Source organism: Lithobates pipiens, unplaced genomic scaffold (genome assembly GCF_037356315.1).
Source record: "Lithobates pipiens isolate NorthernLeopardFrog02 unplaced genomic scaffold, aLitPip1_a1.2 Scaffold_19, whole genome shotgun sequence".
Lineage (NCBI taxonomy): Eukaryota > Metazoa > Chordata > Amphibia > Anura > Ranidae > Lithobates > Lithobates pipiens.
In genome coordinates, this window is record NW_027507764.1 from 108,819,754 (window position 1) to 108,845,623 (window position 25,870).

The window sequence follows — 25,870 nt, forward strand, 5'->3', positions numbered from 1 at the left end:
GTCGGATTGTCTGACGGACTTAGTTGGCCAGACAGTCCGCCCGTGTGTACGCGGCCTAACATTGAGTTCATTGGATTTTTTTTTTATAACAAAAAGTATAAAAAATATATTTTTTCCTTTTCTATGTTGCAAAAAGAAAAAATAACAGAGGTGATCAAATACCAACAAAATAAAGCTCTATTTGTGGGAAAAAAAAGGACGCAAATTTAGTTTGTGTACAGCATTACATGACTGCGCAATTACCAGTTAAAGCAGTGCAGTGCCAATTTATAAAAAGTGCTCTGGTCATTGAGGGGGTAAAACCTTTTGGGGTTGAAGTGGTTAAAGAATGCAGGTAGCCAAAAAACATGTTGTTGCAGCCAGGCACAGGCCAGGCCAGGCCATGAATGCCTGCTGGGGGTGGCAGTTTGAGGAAAGCTTTGTTCCTTGAATCCTGTTAGGTGCTTTTGCACAGTTTCACTGAATTCCAAAGCACATCCAACATGCTGCTTCTTTACTGCTTGCTGCCCTGGTTGGGTTGAACACTTATAAAGGATAGGACTACAGGATCTAATTCAACCTGACACAAGAAGCCACGTTACATTGCACCATCACTGAGAAACACAAAATTATGACTTCACCCAACACCTCTTTGTTTTGGACCAGTGAACTCCATAATGGGCCAAGAACTCATTTTTATAAGGCCTTAATGCATCATGTTTTGTCTTGAGTTAAGGACATAAAACATTGCTTTCTGTAGGAGTTGATTAGTCATTTATTAGTGGTAAGTAAAACTCAAACCATAACTTTTGGTTATGCATAGTGGAGGAAGGATAGAACCTGTCATGTGTTTTTTTTATTTCTATGTTGAATGAAAATATCCCTAAATTAGGGGAAATGGCACCTCTGATAACTTTTTCCATAACAGGTGTCGATGAATAGATCCCCTCTACTCCTGTTCTGGTGACAATGTAAAATTTTGGATTCCCCCCACTTTGTCTTGAAGAATGCAGTCGATGTTTCAGATAGTGAGGGTGAAGGGGGACTCTGAAATTAATATAACATTTCTAGATAGTTCCAAAATTTAGAATAAAAAAAAAGATTTTACGTGATCTCCGCTATACAAATTGTTTCAATAAATTAACACTAAAATGCATTCTTTTTGATTTGTAAAATGGTGCCATCAAAGTTATACTTTCTTTTAATTTGTTCAACAGGGAATTAAAGCTCGGATTCTGGAGACTGTTGTCATGCTCATTCTCCTGGCACTCCTTATCTTTGGCATTGTGTGGGTGGCATCTGCCTTGATTGACAACAGTTCTGCAAGCATGGAGTCTTTGTATGGTAAGGTTCTGAGCTCTATTTGTTCCTCTAGATGTTTCTTGCTGGGTAATTCACACACATGAAGAGGGTTTTTAATTTATGGTTTACTCTTTGTTTTAGAACTTTGGAATTCATTGATGGAGGCATAAGTGAAAGCTGTAGCTACTATTAGTTTGACTAGGTTTCACAAAATTATAATAATTGATTCGATTATAAAATTTGTGGTTAGGATTTTGATCTGCTGGAATTGCAAAACTGTGTAAAATTAAAATTCTGTATTCATAAGAGAAACAGATAATGTGAACCTATCATTTACTAGTAAACATCCCTCTAATTCCTCTTGTATTGAATTGTATTCTAACTGTATTGTCTACCCTCATTTTGTAAACCACTGCACAAATTATAAATAGTGTATAATAAAGAACATAATAATGCTGCTATAAAGCATCAAATCGGAGGAAACGGACAGTGAACTTGGTTCCGCCATTGAAGATGGTATAAAAGGTATTTTTTTAAAGCCCAACTCCAGAATATTAACAACTTCCCTCCCATCCCCTTTAACAACCACTGGTATGAAAAAATATATGTCCATTTTACTTACATGAAGCCAGGTCACATGTAGATGTGAAAAAGTGTGTCGCCGGTGCAAAAATTATAATAATATTTCAAATTAAAATATGATCTGCTGCAGTTAAAAGTCCTATACCATAGGTTAGGGAGAAATTAATATTGCATGAAATGTAACTGCTCTGATCCAAAAGTGCTTATACAATATTACCACTAAAACGGTGTCTGCAAAATGTGCACAAAGTTCAAAGTTGTATAACTATAAAGTGCAAAGTAACAATATATCAATCTGTAGTGCAAGTTATCAAGTGCAAAACCCCAGGACATAGGTTTTTACAATAGTCCCCAAAGTCCACTTCACAATTTTATCATTTAAACCTCATGCGCGTAGTGTACACAAATTCACATCCATGCTTTTTAAGAGCCTTTTCACCACTTCATATGTCACCACCACCTTCTGAAATGGGCATTCACTGGAACCTAGAAAAACTTTGCCTTTGGTTTATATTGAGATAACCACTCCACTTTCCTGGCGTTTCTACAACTAGGTTGCCACTAGTTAATCCTCATATCTCCATGTCAATCTTGATATCTCATAAGAAGTAAACATCCATCATTGTGCAGCATGCTTTTATAAAATGTATTTTAAACCAATAAGGTAAACATCGAAAATGTATAAAATGTGCGCTCACAATTTAGGTGCCTTTAAACCGACACTGAGTCTTTCCAGGAGTGTATTTTTGGGGTTTTGCTCCGCTACTTCGTCTCCTGGGATCGGCGTGCGTTTCAAGCCTCGATCTGGTACGGGTTAGGACAGGAAGTGACGTCGGCAATTACCCTAACATGTAGGCGTGGTCGGTTTTACTATTATCTGATGAGGAGAATTATGCAGAGCAACAAATGTGAGGTTAGCTTAATACAGTGGCAAGAAAAAGTATGTGAACCCATTGGAATTAAGTGGTTTTCTGCAGCAATTAGCTGTAAAATGTGCACTGATCCTCATCCAAGTCAACAATAGACAAACACAATAGGCTTAAGTGGATAACAAGCAAACCATTCTAATTTCCTGTGTCTTTATTGAACACGCCCATTAAAACCACTTCCGGACCCCCACTGTATATATACGTTAGCAATCTAAAGATGAATATCTCGGTAACGGCAGCAGCTGGTGCCACAACCAAGATATCCATATCTTCAGTGGGCGGTCCGGATTCCGATAATGGTGGTTTCTACAGCGGATTCGCCATGAGATCACCGTTATCGGCAGCGGGAGAGGGGCGACCCCCTCCGGTGCCCTCTGCCGCTTACCGGAGCCGTTGTTGGCAGCGGAGGCGATCGGATCCTCTTCCTAGCTGTGTATGGATATGAGTGAGGGCAACTTGGCCCCCACCCATCTCCATACCATAGCAGGGCGGAAGCGCTATCAAAAGGTCACTTCTGCCCATACCTCTTAAAGGAAAATTATTATTTTTTGTAATTTTTTCAAATGACAATTTTTTTATTTTTTTTATTGTCCAAATATGAGATCTGAGGTCTTTTTGACTCCAGATATATTTAAGCAGACTTGTCATGCTTTTTTCTATTACAAGGGATGTTTACATTCCTTGTAATAGGAATAAAAGTGATCCCATTTATCTCTATGACCCTCGGAGGCCCGGGCGCGACGTTATGACGTCAAGTTCGGGCCGGCAGAAGTGAACAATGCCCGGAAAGCAGCTGGAAAGGCTGGAGAGTTTTTTATTTTTTATTTCAGCCTTTACAGCCTGAAGGAGAAATGTGGGGTCTTATAGACCCCACATCTCTCCAGAAAGAGAGAAAGAGGACCTGTATTCCTATTACATTCCTTGTAATAGGAATAAAAATGATTTAAAACAAAATGTTTTAAACAAAGTGTTAAAATAAAAAATCAGGACCCCTTGTCTGCACTTAAAAGTATTCAAAACGGCAAAATCAGTGTTTTTGAAAGCTGTCTTTTTCTAAAATTGGCTTTTCCGGGTTTCTACAGTGGAGACCCGATCAAAGCCGAATCTGGCTATTTTTGGGTCTTCGGCCAGCTGGCGGACATGTTGGCTGGTGGCTCGGGTCCCACTTGTGTGGGGCAAAGTTCATTGAGTGCGCTAATGGTCAGGACAGAAAACAGACCTGATATAGAACCATTACAGAAGCTCTAACCCCCACTTTTCAACACTAAGGTCTCGTTCACAGCTTTGTGTTACCTTGTAAAGCTAAACAAAGTATTTGCCAAAAGAAACAATGTTATTTAAGATGCTGTTCAGATCCTCATGGCTCACTGCAATGCACTTTGAAAAATTAGGTATGAGTTTTATTTTGGTGCATTTTCATGCACTATGATGGCCAGTAGTATAATGAAACTGCATGTAAACTTGCTGTTAGGGATGTAAAAAAAACTTGGATGGGTATGAACCTTGCCTGGAAGAAAAGTGTCTTGGAATTTCACATAAATCGATATGTGCAAAGAGCCATGATGTGCTGGTTCTGGTGCCCACTATTCAAATTTCAGCATTTTCAACCAAAACAATGAGAATTGATGGCCTAAAATTGACCACATTATTCACATCCATGATACATTTTCATAACCTGTAGATCATATCTGTCTCCAAAAAAAAAAAAGCATGTGCAAAACCTAACTTATTTTCTAACCTTTCAGATCTCTGGGAATATTACCTACCCTATCTATATTCCTGTATTTCATTGATGGGATGTCTTTTATTACTCCGTAAGTAATGTCAGCTTTATCTCCTCTTTATATCCTCATCCATGTTTATTTGAACCAAGTCAAAGTTGTTTTCAGCTTTTTAAATCTGTAGTTTAAAATCTGAGACTACCCAGTCATCCTGCAAAGCCCATGTTATGCATTTCTGTTATGAGGTGACAACTGTTTCCCAGTTGTGCTCCTCTGTTGTCAATCTGTCACATGAACCCCCTAAGAAAACACAAATGGCCATGCCAACAGATATTGCACAGGCATGGTCTGCTTTGTCGCCATCAAGAAGCTGGACCTTGATCCGGAGAGAGTGCACATAAACAGGAAGTTGATATGAGGCTTGAAAAGGGTTAAAACCCGCATAATATGAAGAAAGGCAATTCATGATACACAATGTTATCCAGGTAGGGTTTAGGTCCACTGTAACTGCGTGACATGACAATGCCAGAATAGAAATTTGGGAGCTGATTTAGCTGGCTAGTTTTTGTACAGTACATTGTTGCGGGGCGTCATCTCAATCTTCCTACTCTGCTTGGTGGATTACTAGCTTGGAACAAGAGTGTGCATGCCAGGTATTCTGTCAGTTCACTGGCTGCATGCTTATTGCAAATCTGTGACCTGCTAAGTACCTAAATAAGGATGCAGTTGAAGGCTATGTCTTAAAAAATAAATCAGTACTGGAAATGTTTTTTCTCTGATGGATGCCCTTTTAATTTAACTGTCAAAAAAAAAAAAAAACTTTAAAATTATTATTGTAAAATGATGTAGTTGTAACTGAAAGCTTGTTCTAGACTGAGGAAAATATTCTGCAATAAATGTAGAAAGGGAAAACCTATACTACCTGGTTATTTGATTTGGATGTAGTGTTTGCCAGTAGAAGCCATGATTCACATCAGTTTTATCTATTGCATGCAATGCACTGTGTTTCACCGAATACTGCACAAGTACATACAGTAGCTGCTGTGGGTTTTTTTTTTTTTTTTTTAATATTGATAAAAATAAAATTGCCAAATATACAATATCTAAAATGTTCTTACAGTTTTCCCATCATATGAGTGCAATATGCTGCATATCAGAATTACCAAGCCATATTTGTTTTATCTTAATTGTACAATACAGGACAAATTATTCATAGACTTTGACTTATAAGCTCAAACCTTTGATTAGATGCTGGCTTTTGTGGGCTCATCCCCCCTAGAGCCATACTCCACTTTTATGAGTTCCTAGTTTTTTGCTAGTGTCTTTGCCAGTGGACCTTTTCTCACTTGTGGAGAAATCACTTACAGCTTAAAGTGTTACTAAACCCATACCAGTAAAATTAGTCTGTATATGCAGTAAAGCATGTTTGGTATACTCACTGTGGAACCTAAGGGGTTAATCCTAAGCATTGTGTAAAAAGGCTGTTTGATCCTGTCTTTTCTGATCTTCCCTTCATTCCACTGACTCCTAATAATCTCCTGGTAACAGTCTATGGAGTCAGGCTGCACATTCTCAGTTTGGTGTTGTGTGTATTGCCAAAGAGGTTTTTTTTTTGTTGTTGGGAGGGTGCCTGTGATCGGCAACCATCTCCTTTGCTGTCTTCTTATACTACAATAGAAGCAGTGCATCTGGTTTGGAGCAGCCTCAGTAACACCTTGGGAGCAGTAACTCAGACCCTACGCTGTGGGGGCAGCCTGTAATGTTGCTTTGGGTATTGGATCCTACATGAGCACTCACCTTGGCACTTAGTGCAATGCTTGTATTCAACCATAGGATGCTATACATGTCCAAGGTCATGGTCCATCTCTATGGGATCAAGACCCTGAAGACCACTTCCGGGGCTATGCCCACTTTGATGGAGGAAGGTTGGATGCTATGTACAGTCCATCGTCCTCAACCAGTAAGACAGGGTCAACCTGTATCTCTGTTACTGTCAAAAATAGGGCTATATTCGGAATGTAATCACTTTACAGTGTACATTTTTCAAACTTCAACCACTCAGAGCTTAGTCTACGGTGGATGATCAGGTGTGATATACAGTAAAACCACAGGCTGAACACGTTACTGCCACTTTGGTCTAAAGCTCTAAGGCACTCAGGTGCTTTATTCCACCTTCTTGCAATGAGGATTTTGCTATGGAACGGTGTCCACTCAGGTTGCTGTGTACCTCTTTTTGTTAATGTCTGCACAGCACTTAACCTGATGAAGCTACCCTTGCATCAGAGCAGGAGTTAAAGCGGGAGTTCTGCCGTTGTTTTTTTTTTTTTTTTTTTTTAAAGCCAGCCGCTACAAATACTGCAGCTGCTGACTTTTAAAATAAGGACACTTACCCACCCAGCGCGCCCGCGATGTCGGCACCCGAAGCCGATCTCTCGATCGTCTCTCGGGTGCTGCCGCCGCCATCTTGGGCATGGGAATCAGGAAGTGGAGCCTTGCGGCTTCATTTCCCGGTTCCCTACTGCGCATGCGCGAGTCGCGCTGCGCAATAAGGATGGTCCCCGCTGTCTCTGGGATCCGTGTGTTTCGCAGCAGACAGCGGGGGACCTGCGGAAAGGGGCGTAGATTCTGCAGATATCTATGCCGGAAGTGGGTGCAGATACCTGTACTGTACAGGTACCTGCACCCCCTCCCCCCTGAAAGGTGCCAATTGTGGCACTGGAGGGGGGGGGAGGGTTCCAATGAGCGGAAGCTCCACTTTAGGGTGGAGCTCCACTTTAATAATAGCACTGGTCTCTGCATGTGATTCTAGTTCTATGTCAAGCATACAACAAGCAACCTACCTTATGAAGGCCTAATTTTCTACGTTCATGTCACAAGTTCTAGGGCAACTAACAGCCTTAATACAGCCATCTTGGTCCAAGGATCTAAAACACCACACCACTTCTCCAGCACACAGAAGAGAATGATGAGGCTATAGAAGCAGTATTAAAGGGGGCTTTGGAAGATTTTTCTCCCCCACACTCTTTCACACCTAAACAAGGATTTTCATGTAACGTGCTTGCTAATGTGGATAAGCTCAATGTTGCTGTGCACAAAACACTTGGTATTGTAGAACTTAAGTCTCCCCTATCTTACCAAGCCTCTTTGGGTACAAAGAGACCTGCAACATTTATAAAGATATTCCCTGTTCAATAACAAATAGAATAGGCAGCCTAGGACAACTGGATTAGTGCAGAAAATAGTTTTAGGCCTCATTTACACTTGCTGTTCTGTTTGAAGCGCAATCCACATTCAGATCACTCTTCAAACCAGATGGGTGGTGAGGAGGCATTGTATGGCCTCTCCATGGCCTGTTTTAACCCCCTAAAATACAGGACAACCAGGCTGCAACCGTATGCAGGTTGCAGGGCAGTTACAACACAGTCCCATTCACTTGAATGGATTGCAGGTGCTACTGCCCAATGAGTGTTACAGGAGTTTTAAAGCCTCGGTTTTTCACCTTAATGCATGCATTAAGATGAAAAACCTTTTGTGGTGCAGCTGCCCCCCCCAGAGCCCCCCTTTTACTTACCTGAGCCTGATCTTTCCAGCAATGAGAATGAACCCAGAAGTTCCAGTCGCTGTCTCGGGTCTTCATTGGATAGATTTATAGCAGCGGGAGCCATTGGCTCCCGCTGCTGTCAATCAAATCCAGTGACATGGGAGTCAGGGCTGAATCCTGCTGTCTATGTCAATGCGGCTCTCCATTGGAGCACTCAATGCCAAGGAGGAGCCAAGAGTGACGCTGGGGGGACCCCAAAAGAGGAGGATCTGGGCCACACTGTGCACTCTTGCACAGAGGAGGTAAGTATAACATGTTTATTATTTAAAAAAATAAAATAAACTTTCCTTTGCTGTGGCTGCAAAGCAAAGTATTGCAGCCATGCCATGTGTACAGCCACTTCCTCTGCAGCAACAGGTAGAATGGTTGAGGGGTGGTAAGAACATGGCTAAACAGCAGGGTTTTACCACTCTCAACCCCAAGTGGTAAACGTACCCCCACTCTTCCAAAAATATTTGCTCAACTCTATCCAGTGGCAAAAGAGTTCACTTTAAAGTGGTCGGTTCATGGACTTGATCTTGCAAACTCAGTATTATGCAAACATCTCACTGTAGCAAGTGTAGATGCTCCTTAGTTTAAACATTTTTCAGATGGGAAGCCTGAGATGCTTTTTTTACTCCTGCAGGCCTAGCCATACAACCAGCTCTTGCTGCATTTTCAGTATGTCAAACTGCAGCACACTGGTCTAGGACATTGATCCACTAACATGATTTTGTTTTTTAGGAAGCGTGCTTTCACAAGAACAATTACAGCAGTTACCTGGAACATGCAACACATTTCCAGAATGGCTCCAATCTCCTTTCACATGTGCAGAATATTGAGGCTCAAAGCCTGGATAACTAAAGCTTCCTGTAAAAAACAAAACAAAAGAAAACACCATAGGGACTTTGAGAGTGTATCATCATTCATATGGCAACTTCCACAAAAATATTTGAACTTTATTAATACAATAGCTGCAATAAAAGCAACGCATTTAAGTTAAATACATTTACTTTGTGTCAGTTTTTACATAATCTATGTAGAACCATACACATATGTCTTTGACTTATTGTGAGTCCATCGGGTAGACAATTGAATAACTATCACACTAGGTGGGAAAAAAAATAATTTGATGCATTTTTGTGAATTAGAATTTGCTTCACCAGGGGCAGATGATCTTGATAATATATCAAAATATAATTCTATAATGTAGTCACATAGTCCAATCAATACATACTGTTTATATTTATATACAGTAATTAGAGCCATGAATGTCATATTCATGTCAGTGACCTGTACAAATCAGCCAGGAGAAAAACACCAAAAACCTCCAAAACAGGAATGCCAGGGAAGTTCTCACGCGGTAACTGGTGCAACCAAAAAAATAATAGACATTTCCAACTGCGATCCAGTGGGTAAAATCAAAGAGTTTCACCCAAAATGCTTTTCTTTTTGCCTTGGTGATAACCAAGGACCCTCTAGCACTAGCTTTGGATTACTTGATAATTCCCTGGTCTCAGTTTAGGGTAATCTATATCTACCCCCAATGCGAGCTCTACCTCATCTGCTCAACAAGATAGAGCAAGAGAAGAAGATGGTGATTCTCATTGCACCAAACTGGCCCAGAGGAACTGGTACAACTCTTCCCAACAGGCCAGACTTGCTGTCTCTGGGCCCTTCATCCTACTTTTCTGTCTCTGGATTTTATGCCATTGCTGTTGCAGCCCAGGTCATAAGAGACAAAAGCCCCATACACACAATCGGACTTTCTGCCAGCAAAAGTCGGATGTGAGCTTTTGGTCAGAAATTCCAACTGTGTGTATGCTCCATCGGACTTTTGCTTGCAGAATTCCAGCCAGCAAAAGAGTGGGAGCAGGTTCTTTTTTTTTTGGTCGGAAATACCCGATCGTCTGTACATATTCCGACGTGCAAAATTCCTACGCATGCTCGGAAACAATTCGACGCATGCTGAGAAGCATTGAACTTAATTTTCTCGGCTCGTCATAGTGTTGTACGTCACCGCATTCTTGGCGGTCGAAAGTGACCGTGTGTATGAAAGGCAAGCTTGAGCAGAATTCCGTCAGAAAAACCATCCAAGTTTTTTCTGACGGAATTTCCGATGGTGTGTATGGGGCAATAGGTGTCTCTGAGTCTGTTATTTATTCTTTGCTAGAAGCAAGAAAAGCCACTTTCAGGACGATCGAATATTGGTTCCATCCAGCCTTGTCCATTCTTTTTCAAAAACCTCTCGCTACGCTCGGCCTTGTCAAAATCTTTATTGAAGGTGCATCTCGCATCAAGCCCCCCCCTTGCAGCACATTTACTTATTTGTGGTCTCAACACTCTCAGAGAAAAATTGCTTCCTGTGCCTTTACCCGCCCATTTCACCAGATCAGTTGGAGATTCTTGGGTGTTCAGGCACCAGGCCTCTGTAGCCCAGCTGTGTAAGACCACCACTTGGTCCTTTGTCCACGCATTTTCAAAGTTTTACCAGGTGGATGTCCAATCTCCTGTAGATGCAGCTTTCAGCTGTGAAGTTCCTGCAGTGGCACTCTGAAGTTGGGCCATTTTGATTCTTGTTATTGGGCCCGTTGGCACACTTATCTTTGCCTAGTTGTTGCCCACACACCTCATTCATTGCTTGGTAAGCTCCCAGGGTCCATGGATATTTTGTCTGTGTCCTTTACTGTATGGTTAGGAGGAATTTTGACTTTCTCCTTGTAGGGTTATAGGGGAGGCTCCCAGAGGCATGCCCTCAAAAAGCTTTGCCAGTGTCCAATCAATCACCTGAAGGTACAAACCTATAATCCAGGATTAGTACTTTACCTTTTGTCCTTTACTGTTCCAATGGAATTTACAGGTAAATCAAAAAAAATGTTCTTTAGGAAAAATAAAAGTGGCCATTTCTTTCAGTAAAATTGCTGCTCTTGAGCTCCCTCATGTCACCCAATGCTTAGGAAAAGGATAATTCTCTGGCTACCACATGCAATGTGGATGTTTTACAGAATAGGAGATTACAGAGTCTGTTCTTTTCAGTCAGAAATAATTTATCTGGTATTCTTGTAGAGAGATGAAAATGGCAAAGAACCATGTTGTGTGGACGGTCAACAGGGAGCTCCAGAGCTGCCCAAACTGCTCCAGGTTAGTTTTTTGCTTCTCCTGTGCATGCAAAGAAAATTTCCATTATTCCCTATAAATGGGCATCTATCACTGGGATGTGTAATAGGTGACCTCTCTGTAGGAATGAATGCGATTGATTTTTTTCCATGCATGCAAAGAGCAAGCAGAACACTGTTAGCCCCTTGTACACACGGTCGGAGATTCCGACAACCAAATTCGGATTTTGTCCGTCGGATTTTGTCCGAAACTGTTGCATACACACGGTCGGACAAAGTTGTTGGAAAATCCGACGTGATGACGTTATTTCGTTACGACAGGACTACGTTCACGCTAGTAGCCAATAGCTTTGGTGTAGGAATTTGATCTGAACATGCGTGGCACTTTGTCTGATCGGAATTCTCTACACATGATCGGAGTATGTCTGATCGGAGCATTTTGTCGGAAAATTTTACCAACAAGTTGGAAAACTTGGTCCGTTGGATACTCCGACGGAAACAGTCCGATGTAGACCACACACAGTCGGAATATCCTACAAAACGGTCCAAACGGACACATTCCGTCGGAATCTCCGACCGTGTGTACAAGGACTAAGGGAGACTTTGTAGGTAATGCAAATTTAGGAAACCCTCATTCACACAGCATCTCTAAAAACTAATTTAAAGAAAACGATTTCTTACCTTTCTATTTGCTTCTTTAGAACAGGTTTATACATAGGACTCCATAGGCAGCTTGATCTGTTTATAATACCTTGCATTAGGCAACAGATTTGTTTAAAAGTGCATAACATATACCACCCAAGCCTGGAGACCATTAACCATTTGTTGGGGCAGACAGTGTGCACATCTAGTTTACAATCGATAATGAGGATTAGGGATGAGCTTCGCGTACGTTCGACTCGAACATTGGCTGTTCGGCCGTTCGGCGAATTCCGAACGTTTGGGCCGTTCGCGTCAAAATTCGAGTGACGCGCGCGCGGACCACAATGCACTGCGGTGGCGCAGTGCATTGCTGCCCCATGATTGGCCAAGCATGCACTGTGACCCCGCATGCTTGGCCAATCGCAGCGCCGGCAGCGAGGAGAGCCATGATTGGCCACAGGCATCCTGCCTGTGGCCAATCATAGCTCAGGCTGTGTAGTGCACGCCCCACACTATATAAGGCCGCCTTTGAGGCGGCCTCGTGTAGTGTGTTACTTAGCATCTGAAGCAGTGGGTGTTCTGTGTACCTTCAACACAGTACACACCAATCGTTTTTGGCTGATTTCCTATCTTGCTGCTGTGTAGTGGTTGTTGTCTGTGCCCTGACTGCAGTATATACCACTATATTCACCTCACCTATATAGCTAGTGATCTAGCTTTAACCACTTAACAACTGCCCATTGCCGATTAACGACTTCAGGGCAGTTGTTTAACTCTGAGAGGCCGTTAATTAACGGCCTCCCAGAATTCTGCTCTCGCGTGCCCCGAGGTGTGCGCACTCGAGAGCATCCGTGACCGCCGGGTCGCATCACGGATCACGGTAAACGGCCGCTCATAGCGGCCGTTTACCACGTGATTGCTCCGTCAAATGACGGAGTGATCACTTGGAAACAAACCGGCGTCATGTTATGACGCCTGTTCCTCCCTCCCCTCTCTGTACCGATCGGTACAGCGGAGGGGAAAGAGATCGGTGTCAGCAGTGATGTGGGCTGCATCTGCAGTGCCCACATCGCTGCTCACCGAATTTAACCCCTCAATTCCCTGCCAATACTCTGCAATACCAGTGCATACTCTGCAGTACCCTGCCATTACTCTGCAGTACCCCGCCATTACTCTGCAGTGCAGTACCCTGCCATTACTCTGCAGTGCAGTACCCTGCCATTACTCTGCAGTACCCCCATTACTCTGCAGTAACCCCCATTACTCTGCAGTACCCCCCAATACTCTGCAGTACCCTGCTATTACTCTGTAGTACCCCGCCAATACCCCGCCAATACTCTGTAATACCCTGCCATAAATTGCCATACCCAGCCATACTCAGAGATACCCAGCCATACTCGGTGATACCCTGAAATACCCAGCCATAGACGCCCCCCACCCATCACCGCCCTCCGGTGCTTCTACCAACTCGCCAGTACGATCAAAGCCAGAATCTTTTTTTTATTTTTTATTTCAGGCTTCCCAGCCTAGAGGTGAGATGTGGGGTCATATTGACCCCCCAGATTTCACTGTAAAGAGGACCTGTCACCCCATATTCCTATTACAAGGGATGTTTACATTTCTTGTAATAGGAATAAAAGTGATCAAAAATATATTTTTGGGGAAAAAAATGTCAAACTAAAATAAATAAAGTAAAATGAACAATAAAAAAATAAAATAAAAATTAAAGCGCCCATGTCCCCATGTGCTCGCATGTGCCACACATGTGAGGTATCGCCGAGAATGTTAGAGCGAGAGCAATAATTCTAGTCCTAGACCTCCTCTGCAACTCAAAACATGTAACCAGTAAAAAAAAAATTAAAGCGTCGCCTATGGGGATTTTTTAAGCAGCGACGTTTGGCGCCATTCCACGGGCATGTGCAATTTTGAAGAGTGACATGTTTGATATCTATTTACTCAGCATAACTTCATCTTTCACTTTATGCAAACATTGGGCTAACAAGTGGTTAATAATAGAGCTTGCAGTCAGTAGTGTTAGGAGATAGTGCGTGCTGTCTGCGTGCTCTGTACCCAGTACATACCGCTATAATATAGGGCAGGCCCCTACTTTCAAACATCCAACTTACAAACATCTCCTACTTGCAAACGCAAGGAGACAGCAGCAAGTGAGATGAAAAAAGATGGACGACAAAACAAATTATACAGGGGTGATAACCCTTCCCTATGTTTTCCAAAAAGCTTAACCACTACAATACAGGGCACTTTCACCCCCTTCCTTCCCAGCCCAATTTTCAGCTTTCAGCGCTCTAGCGCTTTCAGTGACAATTGCGCAGTCATGCTACACTGTACCCAAATGAAATTGTTATCATTTTGTTCGCACAAATAGAGCTTTATTTTGGTGGTATTTATTCACGACTCGGAAAAAAGCGGAAATTTGGAAAAAAAACAATATTTTCTTTTTTCTATTTGAAAAGAAATCCAATAAAATCAAATTTTGTCATAAATTTAAGCCAAAATGTATTCTGCTACATGTTTTTGGTAAAAAAAATTCCGTTAAGTGTATAATAATTGGTTTGTGTGATCACGGACATATGTACGCAAATGATCATGTACATATGTGTGCAGGTGATCACGTACATATGTGTGCAGATAATCATTGGGACATGTGATTTTAGTGGGACATATGTGGGGGACATGTTTTTATTATTAGGGACATGTGTTTTTATTATTTGGGGACATGTATGTTTTGGGGACATGTGTGTTTTGGGGACATATGTGGGGACTGTGTTTGTACTGTGTGGTGTGTTGTGTGTTTACACTACACTGATGATCAGTGAGTAAAAAGCTGTAAAAAGCAGCCCATACTCACTGATCATCAGCCGGCTGCAGCGCTCTGCTCTCCTCTCCTCAGCGGTGACTTCCGTGTGAGGAGAGGAGAGCCGATTGCCTAGCAACCGGCTGTTTGTTTACATCACATGACGGCCGTGATTGGACACGGCCGTCATGTGATCAGGAGGGCCAATCACAGAGCCCTCCTGCCGATCTGAGATGTGCCGTGTCCGGGTGACACGAGCACATCGGGATCGCGCCGCTGCGCGGGCACGCGCGCGCGCGATCCCGCTACTCCTGAATGACGTTCCTGAACGTCCTATCAGGAGTAGACGGCTCCCACCCGGCCGTATATATGCATTGGCCGGGTGGGAAGTGGTTAAAGATAGTTTTTTTGACTGGAGCTACACCTTAAAAATGTACCGGTTGAAAATGACAAACAGATTCAACTTAACACAACAAACCTACACAGTCCCTGTCTTGTTTGCACCGCCTGTATACTGCTGTTCTGAGTATATAGGGCCTGGGGGCCACACGCATTTCCTTTTTTTAATATGGGTACGGGGTTCCCCTTAATATGCGTACAAGACCCAAATAGGCTGGTAATGGGCAGGGAGGGCTACCCATGCCATGTTTCTCAATGATTTTCAACCATATTGCAGGAACCAGATATAACATTAAAACCGCAAGCAGTTTTAAATGGTGTTATTTCCGTTTAATGTCATTTTATGCAGGGACTGTTCTAAACACGGGAAACACGTGGCACTTCACAGGCATACTACAGACACCCCCCAGGCACCATATTTAAAGGAATATTTCACTTTTTTTTTTTCACTTTAATCGTCATTAAAATCAGTGCTCCCGCCAAAACGGCCGTTTTTAAAACTTTTTTTTGCAGTGACCCATGTCCCCTGAGGCAGGAGGCAGGTCCCCAAACCCTTTTTAGGACACTATCTTGCATATTAGCCGTTAAAATTAGCACTTTCCATTTCGAACGTTCGAGTCCCATAGACGGGGGTCGTTCGCAAGTTCTGGTGCGAACCGAACCGGGGGGTGTTCGGCTCATCCCTAATGAGGATCTGTCAGCACAGTACAGACAGGGTTAATTATGGTAAATAAAAACTTACTGTCAGCATACATAAAGGAATATTATAGAAAAAAAGCACTATAAATTATATGATAAAGTCCAAGGGGCATACAAATATAAAGTGCTATGCGATACAGTGAAAAATTAATCTGATACAAAGATTTTTGAGCATCAATTCATACAAATTTCATATATGGTGTTAATAGCATAAGTCCCGAAAAAATCCCAAAAGGAAATAAAATCAGAAACAGCCCTTTTTAAATGAGGGGCGAAAGCAGTTGCAAACAGCCAGTACACAATAGACCACGATCCATATAGATGTAGGAATGTCACCCGAAATAGGAGTATTGGCGAGAGGATTTGTTTGGTTTAACCACGTCGTATATGCTGGATACGGTTTTACTATGTAAGTGTAATATTTTAGATGTCATTAAACATTTTTAAACTGGATTACGCTATCATTGGTTTCTTGATTTTACTTTCATATGATATACAACCTGGCTGTGTTAGATCTCTGACTGAGGACGCACATCCCCGATCACAGGTAGGGGTGCATGAAGCACCTCCCAGTTAAGAATACCAGTAATGAAATTGTCATTAATGACATCCATCACACTCACTAAGGCCCATGCTGACCACCTTAATCGTCCGGTAAGCCCCCCACTTTACAAGACATGGTGGAATGATCTCTCTTAAGGTGTTTTTTTCTTTTTTGCAGGATATCCTCACACTCCAATTTCGGGTGACATTCCTACATGTATATGGACTGTGGTTTTCGATTGTGTAGGCCAGGGTTATGCAATTAGCGGACCTCCAGCTGTTGCAGAACTACAAATCCCATGAGGCATAGCAAGACTCTGACAGCCACAAGCCTTACACCCAGAGGCAGAGGCATGATGGGACTTGTAGTTTTGCAACAGCTGGAGGTCCACTAATTGCATATCCCTGGTGTAGGCAATTGTCTGTTTCTGATTTCATTTCCTTTTAGGATTTTTTTGGGGACTTGTGTAATTAACACTTTAAATTACATTTTTATGAATTGATGCTCAAAAATATTTGTATCAGATTCATTATTCACTGTATTGCATAGGACTTTATCTTTGTATGCACCTTGGACTTTATCATATAATTTATAGCGCTACACATTTTTTCTATAATAATTTGATATACTTTGCCAGAGTATAGTGCTAGCAGCTGACTTTAGTTCAGGGCCCAAGCAATAAAAGATCTTTTATGTCTTATGCATATAGGAATATTTACTTTTTTTTTTTTCATGTTGCAGAGTGAATGAAAAAAAAATAAAAATAAAAATCTAACGGCGTATTCCGCTTTTGAAGTCAAATTTGAGAAAATCCCAATATGTTTGTGTTCCCATTCACACAGCCTATAGTTACATAGTTAGGTTGAATAAAGACACCAGTCCATCCAGTTCAACTTGAGCGAGTGTGGGTGCATGTCTACAATTGTCCCTATCCCTGTACATTGTGTCTCTAAAACAAATTATAAAAAAGAGCATATCAAAAATAAATTGTGTGTGTGTGTATGTGTGTATGAATGTATTTTACGATGTATGATTGTAATTTTCTAGCAAAAAATTGTGATTTTAACTTAAGAAACAAGTGTCAGAAAAAGATTTAGACTTTAAATGGTTAAACTTCCTGCATTTACACATTGTTAAAATCCAGGCAGTCTGCCAAGTCCTTTTCTTTACACACAAATGTTTTTCCTTTGCTCTAAGAAGGAAGAGTTAGTTACAATGTTTCAATTTAAAAACTTGCCAGACTTCCCAGATGTTTTCTTTTGACAGCTGAGTGATTAGATAAGTCTCTCCACTTGTTATATGAAAAAATCTCTGCAATAGAAATTGTCAGGGGGGTTGAATCGAGATCATGATTTTTTAACAATGAATTGTGCATCTCTAATAAAAAAAAATATATATAAATAAATATATTATACACACACCCCCCTCTTTGGCAATGTAATTGGTTACTTTGTAGTAATAATTTACATCATGTGATAATTTTATAAATGTACCTAAAAACCATGCATAACTATTATCTGATATCCCATTGCTACATCCTACTATAGTAAACTGTGCTGATCAGCTGAACTGATTGTGTTCTCTTTGTTTTTAGTGTGTACGCCTGTTGGACTTTCCAGAATGTTTACAGTAATGGGTCAACTTTTGGTCAAACCAACGGTAAGTTTTTATTTTTTTGCAGTAAACCACCTACCTACTGTCATATGTTTTAAAATGACAGTAAATTAAAAGTGATCTTTTGGAGTGTTGTTTTTAAATGGAACCTTTTAAAAACAGTCAACTATGCATGCTCCCGGCATAATGCCTGTGATCATGCTGTCATTAGCGCAGATCATAGACAGATTGCACAGGGCCAATCAGAGTGACCCTGTGCCTTGTGATGGACAATCACTATGTTCACAGATTCAAACAATACTACTTCCTCTTACAGTGGATTAAGGGGAAGAAGGTGAATTTCATGAATGAAGGGGTCTTAAGGGAGTCAGCAGCAGCAGATTTAAACTTTGAGGGGAAAGGGGGTTCATAAATGTTATCGCCTGAGTCACGTTTTTCTTTTTTTCTTTTTACCCTTTCACCTCTTCTCTCTAGTACATCTCTTCTTCTTCCTGTCTATGCAGTGCATGCACATTAACACCTTCACCCCCCTTGAGCTACACATCTACCCCCCCATCTCCATCCTACCATGAACCATGTGTGTGACCTTTACATTTATCCCTTCATTTCTTTCTTCTTGTGTATGACCTGCACATTAATGATGTACTTTATCTAGTGCACCATTACCAAGCTCCATGCTGACAGTGACGGTTTTGTTTAGGCATCATCCAGGGTTGGCATATGCTTCCCGCACTGACATGCTGACTCAGAGATATCACAGTCATGTAAATCCTGGTGCCTTTGTATTAGTTCTTAACTGTGTTCACAATTGTCTGTCACAGATCAACCCCTATTGCAGATTCTCAGCTTGTGAATTGCTACAAATTTACAGTGCTGCAATCTGATTACCTTCTAACTTTGCCTTGGCTATTTTAAGCCATTTGACTGCATTTAACAAAAACATAAAAATAAAGTAAAGCGTTTTAACCACTTCAATACAGGGCACTTTCACCTCCTTTTTGCCCAGACCAGCTTTCAGCGCTGCTGCACTTCGAATGACAATTGTGCAGTCGTGCAACACTGTACCCATATGAAATTGTTTTCACACAAATAGAGCTTTCTTCAGCACTGTTTTTTTTTTTTTTTTTATATATATTGTTTGCTAAATAAATGAAAAAAAGACTGAACATTTTGAAAAAAAAACAAGTTTTTCTTTGTTTCTGCTTTAAACTTTTGCAAATAAATAATCTTCCTTCATAAATGTAGGCCAAACCGTATACTGCTACGTTTTTTTGGTGAAAGTAAGCCAAATCAATGTTTAGTATTTAGTCTGTAGGAAAGTTATAGCATCCACAAACTGTGGTATATATCTGAAATTGATGCACTGACTGCCTTTTTTTCTCTTGAGGACTGAAAGCAACAGGACAGTACAGATATCCCCAAATAACCAATTTTTGGAAAGTAGACAGTCCAGGGTATTTAGTAAGAAGCATGGCAGGTTTTTTGAAGTTGTAATTTTTTGTCACAACTTTTTGAAAAATGGAAATAACAAAAATAAATAGCTTTTTTTTATTTTTTACATACTGTGGAAAGTAAAAGACAATCGGCACAGTCACTATTACTACAAAATACTATAAACTATCTGTGATATATAAACCTAATGTACATAAATCACGAGCAAATCTGTGCTCACAAACCTGTGAATTCTTGGTTGCTGCCCGACACTGTTGGTTGTTTTCACTCCACCCCTCTAAGATATGATACAAATAATGATGTAGCACAACTAAAACAGTGTCTCTTAAATCAATTTCACATTATGAAACGAGAAAAGTCCTTAAAGCGGGAGTCCGCCGGGACTCCGCGTTTTTTTTTTTTTTTAAAAGCCAGCAGCTACAAATACTGCAGCTGCTGACTTTTAAAATAGTGACACTTACCTGTCCAGCGCGCCCGCGATGTCGGCACCCGAAGCCAATCTCTAGATCGTCTCTCGGGTCCTGCCGCCGCCATCTTGGGTATGGGAATCAGGAAATGGAGCCTTTCGGCTTCATTTCCCGGTTCCCTACTGCGCATGCGCGAGTCGCGCTGCGCAATAAGGACGGTCCCCTCTGCCTCTGGGATCTGTGTGTTTCCCAGCAGGCAGCGGGGCACTTGCGGAAAGGGGCGGGCACTTGCGGAAAGGGGCGTAATCTACGCCCTTTCCGCAGAGAGCTATCCCGGAAGTGGGTGCAGTTACCTGTACTGTACAGGTATCTGCACCCCCCTCCCCCCTGAAAGGTGCCAATTGTGGCGCCGGAGGGGGGAGGGTTCCGATGAGCGGAAGGTCCACTTTAGGGTGGACCTCCGCTTTAAATATGTAGGTGTGGCCAACCACCATTGAATGCCAGATATCACAGACTTCTCATTAATGGATCACCCACTTGTCACATACATAACACAACCATAAGTGAACTATATGCGCTGACCTCCTGGGGTGGATCTTAATCACTACTCAAGGTCAAACACACTTTTGCCCCTCTAGGACTATACTCCAACTGGCTCCTGGCTCCTAGTAGCAATTAGAGGAACTGACACATAGACTGAAACTTCTGTTTGACCACCTCCTCTCTGTGTAACATATGGTCATGCAAAAGGAATAAAACCAATAGTGATCTCCATAAGTTTTAAAACCGTTTAATAAAATCTAAAATGGAACACTCACAAACAAATGCACTCTCAGTGCCATGTTCTGTGCATAGTATAAAAGTAAACCACCTTTTTACCACAGAGTCTCCACCTCACCCACACCCAGTGGTGGCATCAAATATGCTGACTTGACTCCTTTGCTATACACGTTTCACCTCCCAAGGCTTCCTCAGTAACTACATGAAAACAAGGAGAGTAGGAGGTCTAACAGACGTTTTAGTCCATGTGTCTGTGCTTGAGATTGTTACTGGGAGCCAGGAGCCAGTTGGAGTATAGCCCTAGAGGGGCAAAAGTGCGATTGACCTTGACTAGTGATTAAGGTCCCGCCCAGGAGGTGAGCGCATACGGTTCACTGGGTGGTATGCATGTGACACATGAAGAGAAGTCTGGGATATCTGAAATTCACTGGTGGTTGGTCACACACATTTAGGGACTTTTTTGTTCTTTATTTAAGAGACGCTGTTTTAGTTGCGCTGCATCATTATTTGTATAATTTTTTTTTTACATTCTGTCACCAGTGCAGTACAGCATCATCATATAACTGGTGACCAGTTTTTTTTTTTCATATTTATTTTTAACACACTGACCAGAGCAATACAGTGTTACCAGAATAACGCAGTATTACTATGGGGAAATTATACGAATTTTTTTTTTATTTTTTTTACACATTGTGATTGCTTATACCAGTGAATTTCACTGGTATAAGCAACTATTTTTACTGAATGACTGTATGTATTGTTGTGATTTGCTGTGATTGGCCACAGCTAATCACATGGCCCTGCCTGTAGCATGTGATCACCGTGACCCATTACAGCTAGCAACACAATTGTACACAATGAATGGCATGAAATGAAGCCATCGATTGTTTACATTTGTCATGTGATCTGCTGTGCCGTAAGCTGTCACAGCCGGATGCCCACAGTTACCATTGCTGGACCATGGGGCAAGTAAGTGTCAGCTTATTAAAAGTCAGCAAAAGACAGAAGCTATGCTTTCTGTAGCTGCTGACTTTTAATAAACAAAAAAAACGGGTGGAACTCCACTTTAACCACTTGCGGTAAATGCTGCATAAAGCAATAGTGAATCGACATTTTCAGGATCGCATGCATTGGGTTTAATGCAGTGCGCATGGGAAAACGCCTAAATACCGCATGTGATCTGGTTCTGTGAATGAAGCCCAGCATTTTTGTTTGTATATGATTGGATAATAGAAATCAGCAGAGCTTCCCCTCATTTCAAAGCTACCCCTCAGATTTAGAACAAATGCACTGAAAGGTGCACTTGCAGTGCACAGTATATTTGCCCTTTAGTAAATCAACCTCCCTTTGTGAATTACACAATTTCAAAATCATTTGTAGGCAGCACAGTGGTAGTGGGTAGCACTCTCGCCTAGCAGTAAAAAGGGTCGCTGGTTCAAATCCCAACCACGACACTCCCTGCCTGGAGTTTGTATGTTCTCCCTGTGCCTGTGTGGGTTTCCTCCAGGAACTCCGGTTACCTCCCACACTCCAAAGGCATGCCGGTAGGTTTATTGGCTTATGTGCAAAAATTGGCCCTAGTATATGAATGTGAGTTGGGGACCTTGGATTGTGGGCTCCTTGAGGGTAGGGACCGATGTGAGAGTGCTATGTATGTGTGGAGCGCAGAGTAAATTGATGGCGCTATATGGGTACCTTAAATAAATAATAATATAATAGATGAGCATCTTAATGAGACACAATCTACAGGTATAGGGACAATTGTAGACACGCACCCACACTCACTCAGGTTGAACTGGATGGACTGGTGTCTTTATTCAACCTTGCTAACTATATAACTACAGTATATTACATGCATTTATATGCCTTTATGAATGTCCTATAAATGCATGCATGCCATTGCCGGTGTGAAGGAGGAAAACGGTAGTTGTTTTGGTAGGCAAGCTGCTGCATTCATATATATCTCATTATGCAACAGTTTTTAGGTGGAACAGGAATGTAGTGTTGTCGTTGGGATTGTAATTGGATGCTTTCTGTAATTCTTCTCTCGTTAATTACTGACACACACAGGCTAAAACACCAAGAGTGACAACCTCAATTAAATGACAAATGGAAGATTTTTTTTTTCCTCAACTGCCCTTAAAAAATTCTTGCTTGTCCTATTTCAGCACTCTAAGTCAAGTAGGAGCGCACTGTTTTTAGCCATTCACTCCTCACTCTGAGGCTGTCCTTGTTCTATTGGATAGACTCAGAATTCCTCCGACATTCCTTGTGTGCTCTCCGTATTCCCCCTTCTGTTCTCTAGGCCTCTGTCCCAAGTCCTTAGTCCCATGAACCTGTGACCTTTGTCTGCAACTTTCTTTTTATTATTCCTCACTCCCACTTCTTGACAGGGCAAAGAAATTGGCTCTAATTTACATTTTTTTTTTCTCTCCAAATCTCCAGGCAGAATTTTTGACCTTCTACTGTTTGTGACTTTTTCCACATTCAGTATAAGTTTTTCTTTATTTGTTTCAAGATAAATAAAAATGCTGAAGATGTAGCATGGATCCAAGCAATTTAAAGGACTGTTTGCTAAACAAGCCTTTATTTCAACTCTAGTATTTAAGAAATAATAGTTTTTTTATTTTTGTGTTTAACGGCTTAAGGGCCAGTTCACAGTAGTGCGGTGACCAGTGTTTTTATGCACTGGAAAATGGCAGTCACCACGAGGACACACAGAAAACAATAGTTTTCTATGTGTCCTATTCACACTTAAAGCCAGCCAAGTGCTGCGCGGCAGTGATGTGCACTAAAATGCAGACATGCATTTTATTACGGCCCATTGGACAGGATCACATGTCACTATAGAGCAGTGCAACGCACCACACTGCTGTACAGTGGCATAAAGTGTCACTTTTGCGTACTTCAAATAAAGTCAGTTAAAAAATAAAATAAAAAAAAAGAGGCAGCTGTGTAATGCGCTGAATCATGCACCACACTGCCCCCTACTGCTGGCTCACTGCAGCCAGAATGGACAGCTACCGGACCGTAACTGCAGAGCTTTACTGTCCCCCAGCAGTCCCTTTATGTGTAAATGGGCTCTAAGTTGCAAGGGTGTTTTCAAAAAAGATTTTATTATCTATATTCATAAATTACACCCTATTATGTGGGTCCGTTTGTCTGTGTCTGTCTCTTACTAACCAATAACAAGCTGCAATCACCTTGGTAAAAAAAAAATAATAATAATTTGTCAGCAGGTCGGTTGTGCTATAAATGAGGTGGCTTGTAGCCTATGAGGGCAGGATCCTGTGTTGCTGTATACTCTATATGTGTTTATACACTGATACATACAATGATATAAAGTCCTGTATATTTTAATGGGCCATTTAAATTAAAGTGTTACTAAACCTACAACTGTTAAATCAGTGTGTATATGAAGTAAGGGATGCTTGTTATACTCACTGTGGAACCTAAGGGGTTCATCCTGCGCATTGTGTAAAAAGACTATTTGATCCAGTCTTCTCTGATCCTCCCCTTCTTCCACAGTCCCCAATCCATTTCTTGATAGCACATCGACTTGGGGGCACGCTGCACATGCTCAGTTTGGTGTGTATTTTATTTTTATTTTCTTGGGAGGGTGCATGTGATCAGCACATGGCAAATCAGCACTGCCCAGACAGAGGGTCAGGGGAAATGCAGCCTCATAGGAAAGTCAAAGGAGAATTAAATCTCCTACAAGCTTTAACCAGACACCGATAGAAGTCACAAGACTGCTATATACTGCTGATGAGAAAAGGTATTTAGGAGTTTATAGTTACAAAAATAATCTTATTTCCATGTTCTGTGTACAGTGCGAGACCAGATATAGTGATTGCAGGGTCTTGGGTTTAGTAACACTTTAAAGGGTTTGTTACCCATATAACGCAATCTCTGCCAGACTCTCTATTAACTACTTCTGGAATGGCTCACGCCTATATATGTCAGCACTTTTGCAGAGGGAAAACTTTGTTATGGCAGCAGCTATCTGCCTTAACCCAGTATCCTCTTCTTCAGTGAGCTGTCTTGTTTCCGATAATAGTTGTCTCTGCGGCGGATTGACTGCGAGATCAATTTTATTGGCGGCGGGAGAGGGCCCCCCTCCTGCCGCTCTACGGCGCTTACCGGAGCTGTCGGTATCGACGGAGGCGATCGGGTCCTCTCCCTGGCTTGGTATGTAGATGAGTGAGGGAAAACGGCCTCCACCCGTCTCCATACCATTGCAGGGCGGAAGCAGCATCAAAACGTCACTTCTGCCCATAGCGCTTAAAGCAACATTTTTTATTTATTTATTTTTTAATGACATTATTATTATTATTTTATTGCATTTTAGTGTAAATATGAGATCTGAGGTCTTTTTGACCCCAGATCTCATATTTAAGAGGTCCTGTCATGCTTTTTTTCTATTACAAGGGATGTTTACATTCCTTGTAATAGGAATAAAAGTGACACAATTTTGTTTTTTAAAAGAATATAAGTAAACGGTAAAATAAATGAAATTAAACAAAAAATGTTAAACAAAATTTGTAAAGGTGCCCCGTCCCGCTTAGCTCACGTGCAGAACTGAACGCATGCGTGAGCAGCGCCCGCATATGAAACCGGTGTTCAAATCACACATGTGAGGTATCGCCACGATCGGTAGAGCGAGCGCCATAATTCTAGCCCTAGTCCTCTGTAACTCAAAACATGCAACCTGCAGATTTTTTTTAAACGTCGCCTATGGAGATTTTTAAGGGTAAAAGTCTGTCACCATTCCACGAGCGGGCGCAATTTTAAAACGTGACATTTTGAGTATCAATTTACTCTGTGTAACTTTATCTTTATTTTTTAATTCCATAAGGTGTATTTCTTTTTCATACATCATGGGACACAGAGCCAGGCTATTTATTACCTGCTGGTTTATACTCCACCATTAAGTGAATGGACACTGGTAGACCAAAGGTATTTAGACAGGAAGTGATCCCCTATATAACCCCTCCCATACAGGAAGTACTTTAGTTTTTTTACCAGTGTCAGCAAGGTGAATGGCACGTTTTGTTTGAGCTCTCTGAGCTCCAGGTCTCTAGTCCCACAAACGGTTCCAAAACTGAATCAAGGGAATTGACCGATCGAATCCATTTGACTCAGGCTTTTATGCTTGGATAAATGTTACCCGAGCCTCACAAAGAAGACTCAAGATTCTGCAAGGTTTTGCCTGTAATGTGGCCTCCGAGCGCTGGACCCTGCGGAGTGGAAATCTTGGACACTACAGCGCTAAGGCATTTCCTGCAGAGTGCTGTACAGGTCCAAGG

The 25,870-nt window shown here is 41.6% G+C and overlaps 1 protein-coding gene across 3 annotated transcripts in view; it reads left to right on the top strand.

Annotated features, from left to right (window-relative positions):
• LMBR1 (limb development membrane protein 1) overlaps nucleotides 1–25,870 on the top strand; it is a 251,676-nt gene that overhangs the window by 135,550 nt on the left and 90,256 nt on the right. For all 3 annotated transcript variants that reach the window (XM_077491150.1, XM_077491148.1, XM_077491149.1), the window contains exons 6-8: nucleotides 1,197–1,323; nucleotides 4,538–4,606; nucleotides 17,903–17,967. In XM_077491150.1, coding sequence (XP_077347276.1) covers nucleotides 1,197–1,323; nucleotides 4,538–4,606; nucleotides 17,903–17,967 — 261 coding nt within the window. The remainder of the gene's footprint in view (nucleotides 1–1,196; nucleotides 1,324–4,537; nucleotides 4,607–17,902; nucleotides 17,968–25,870) is intronic.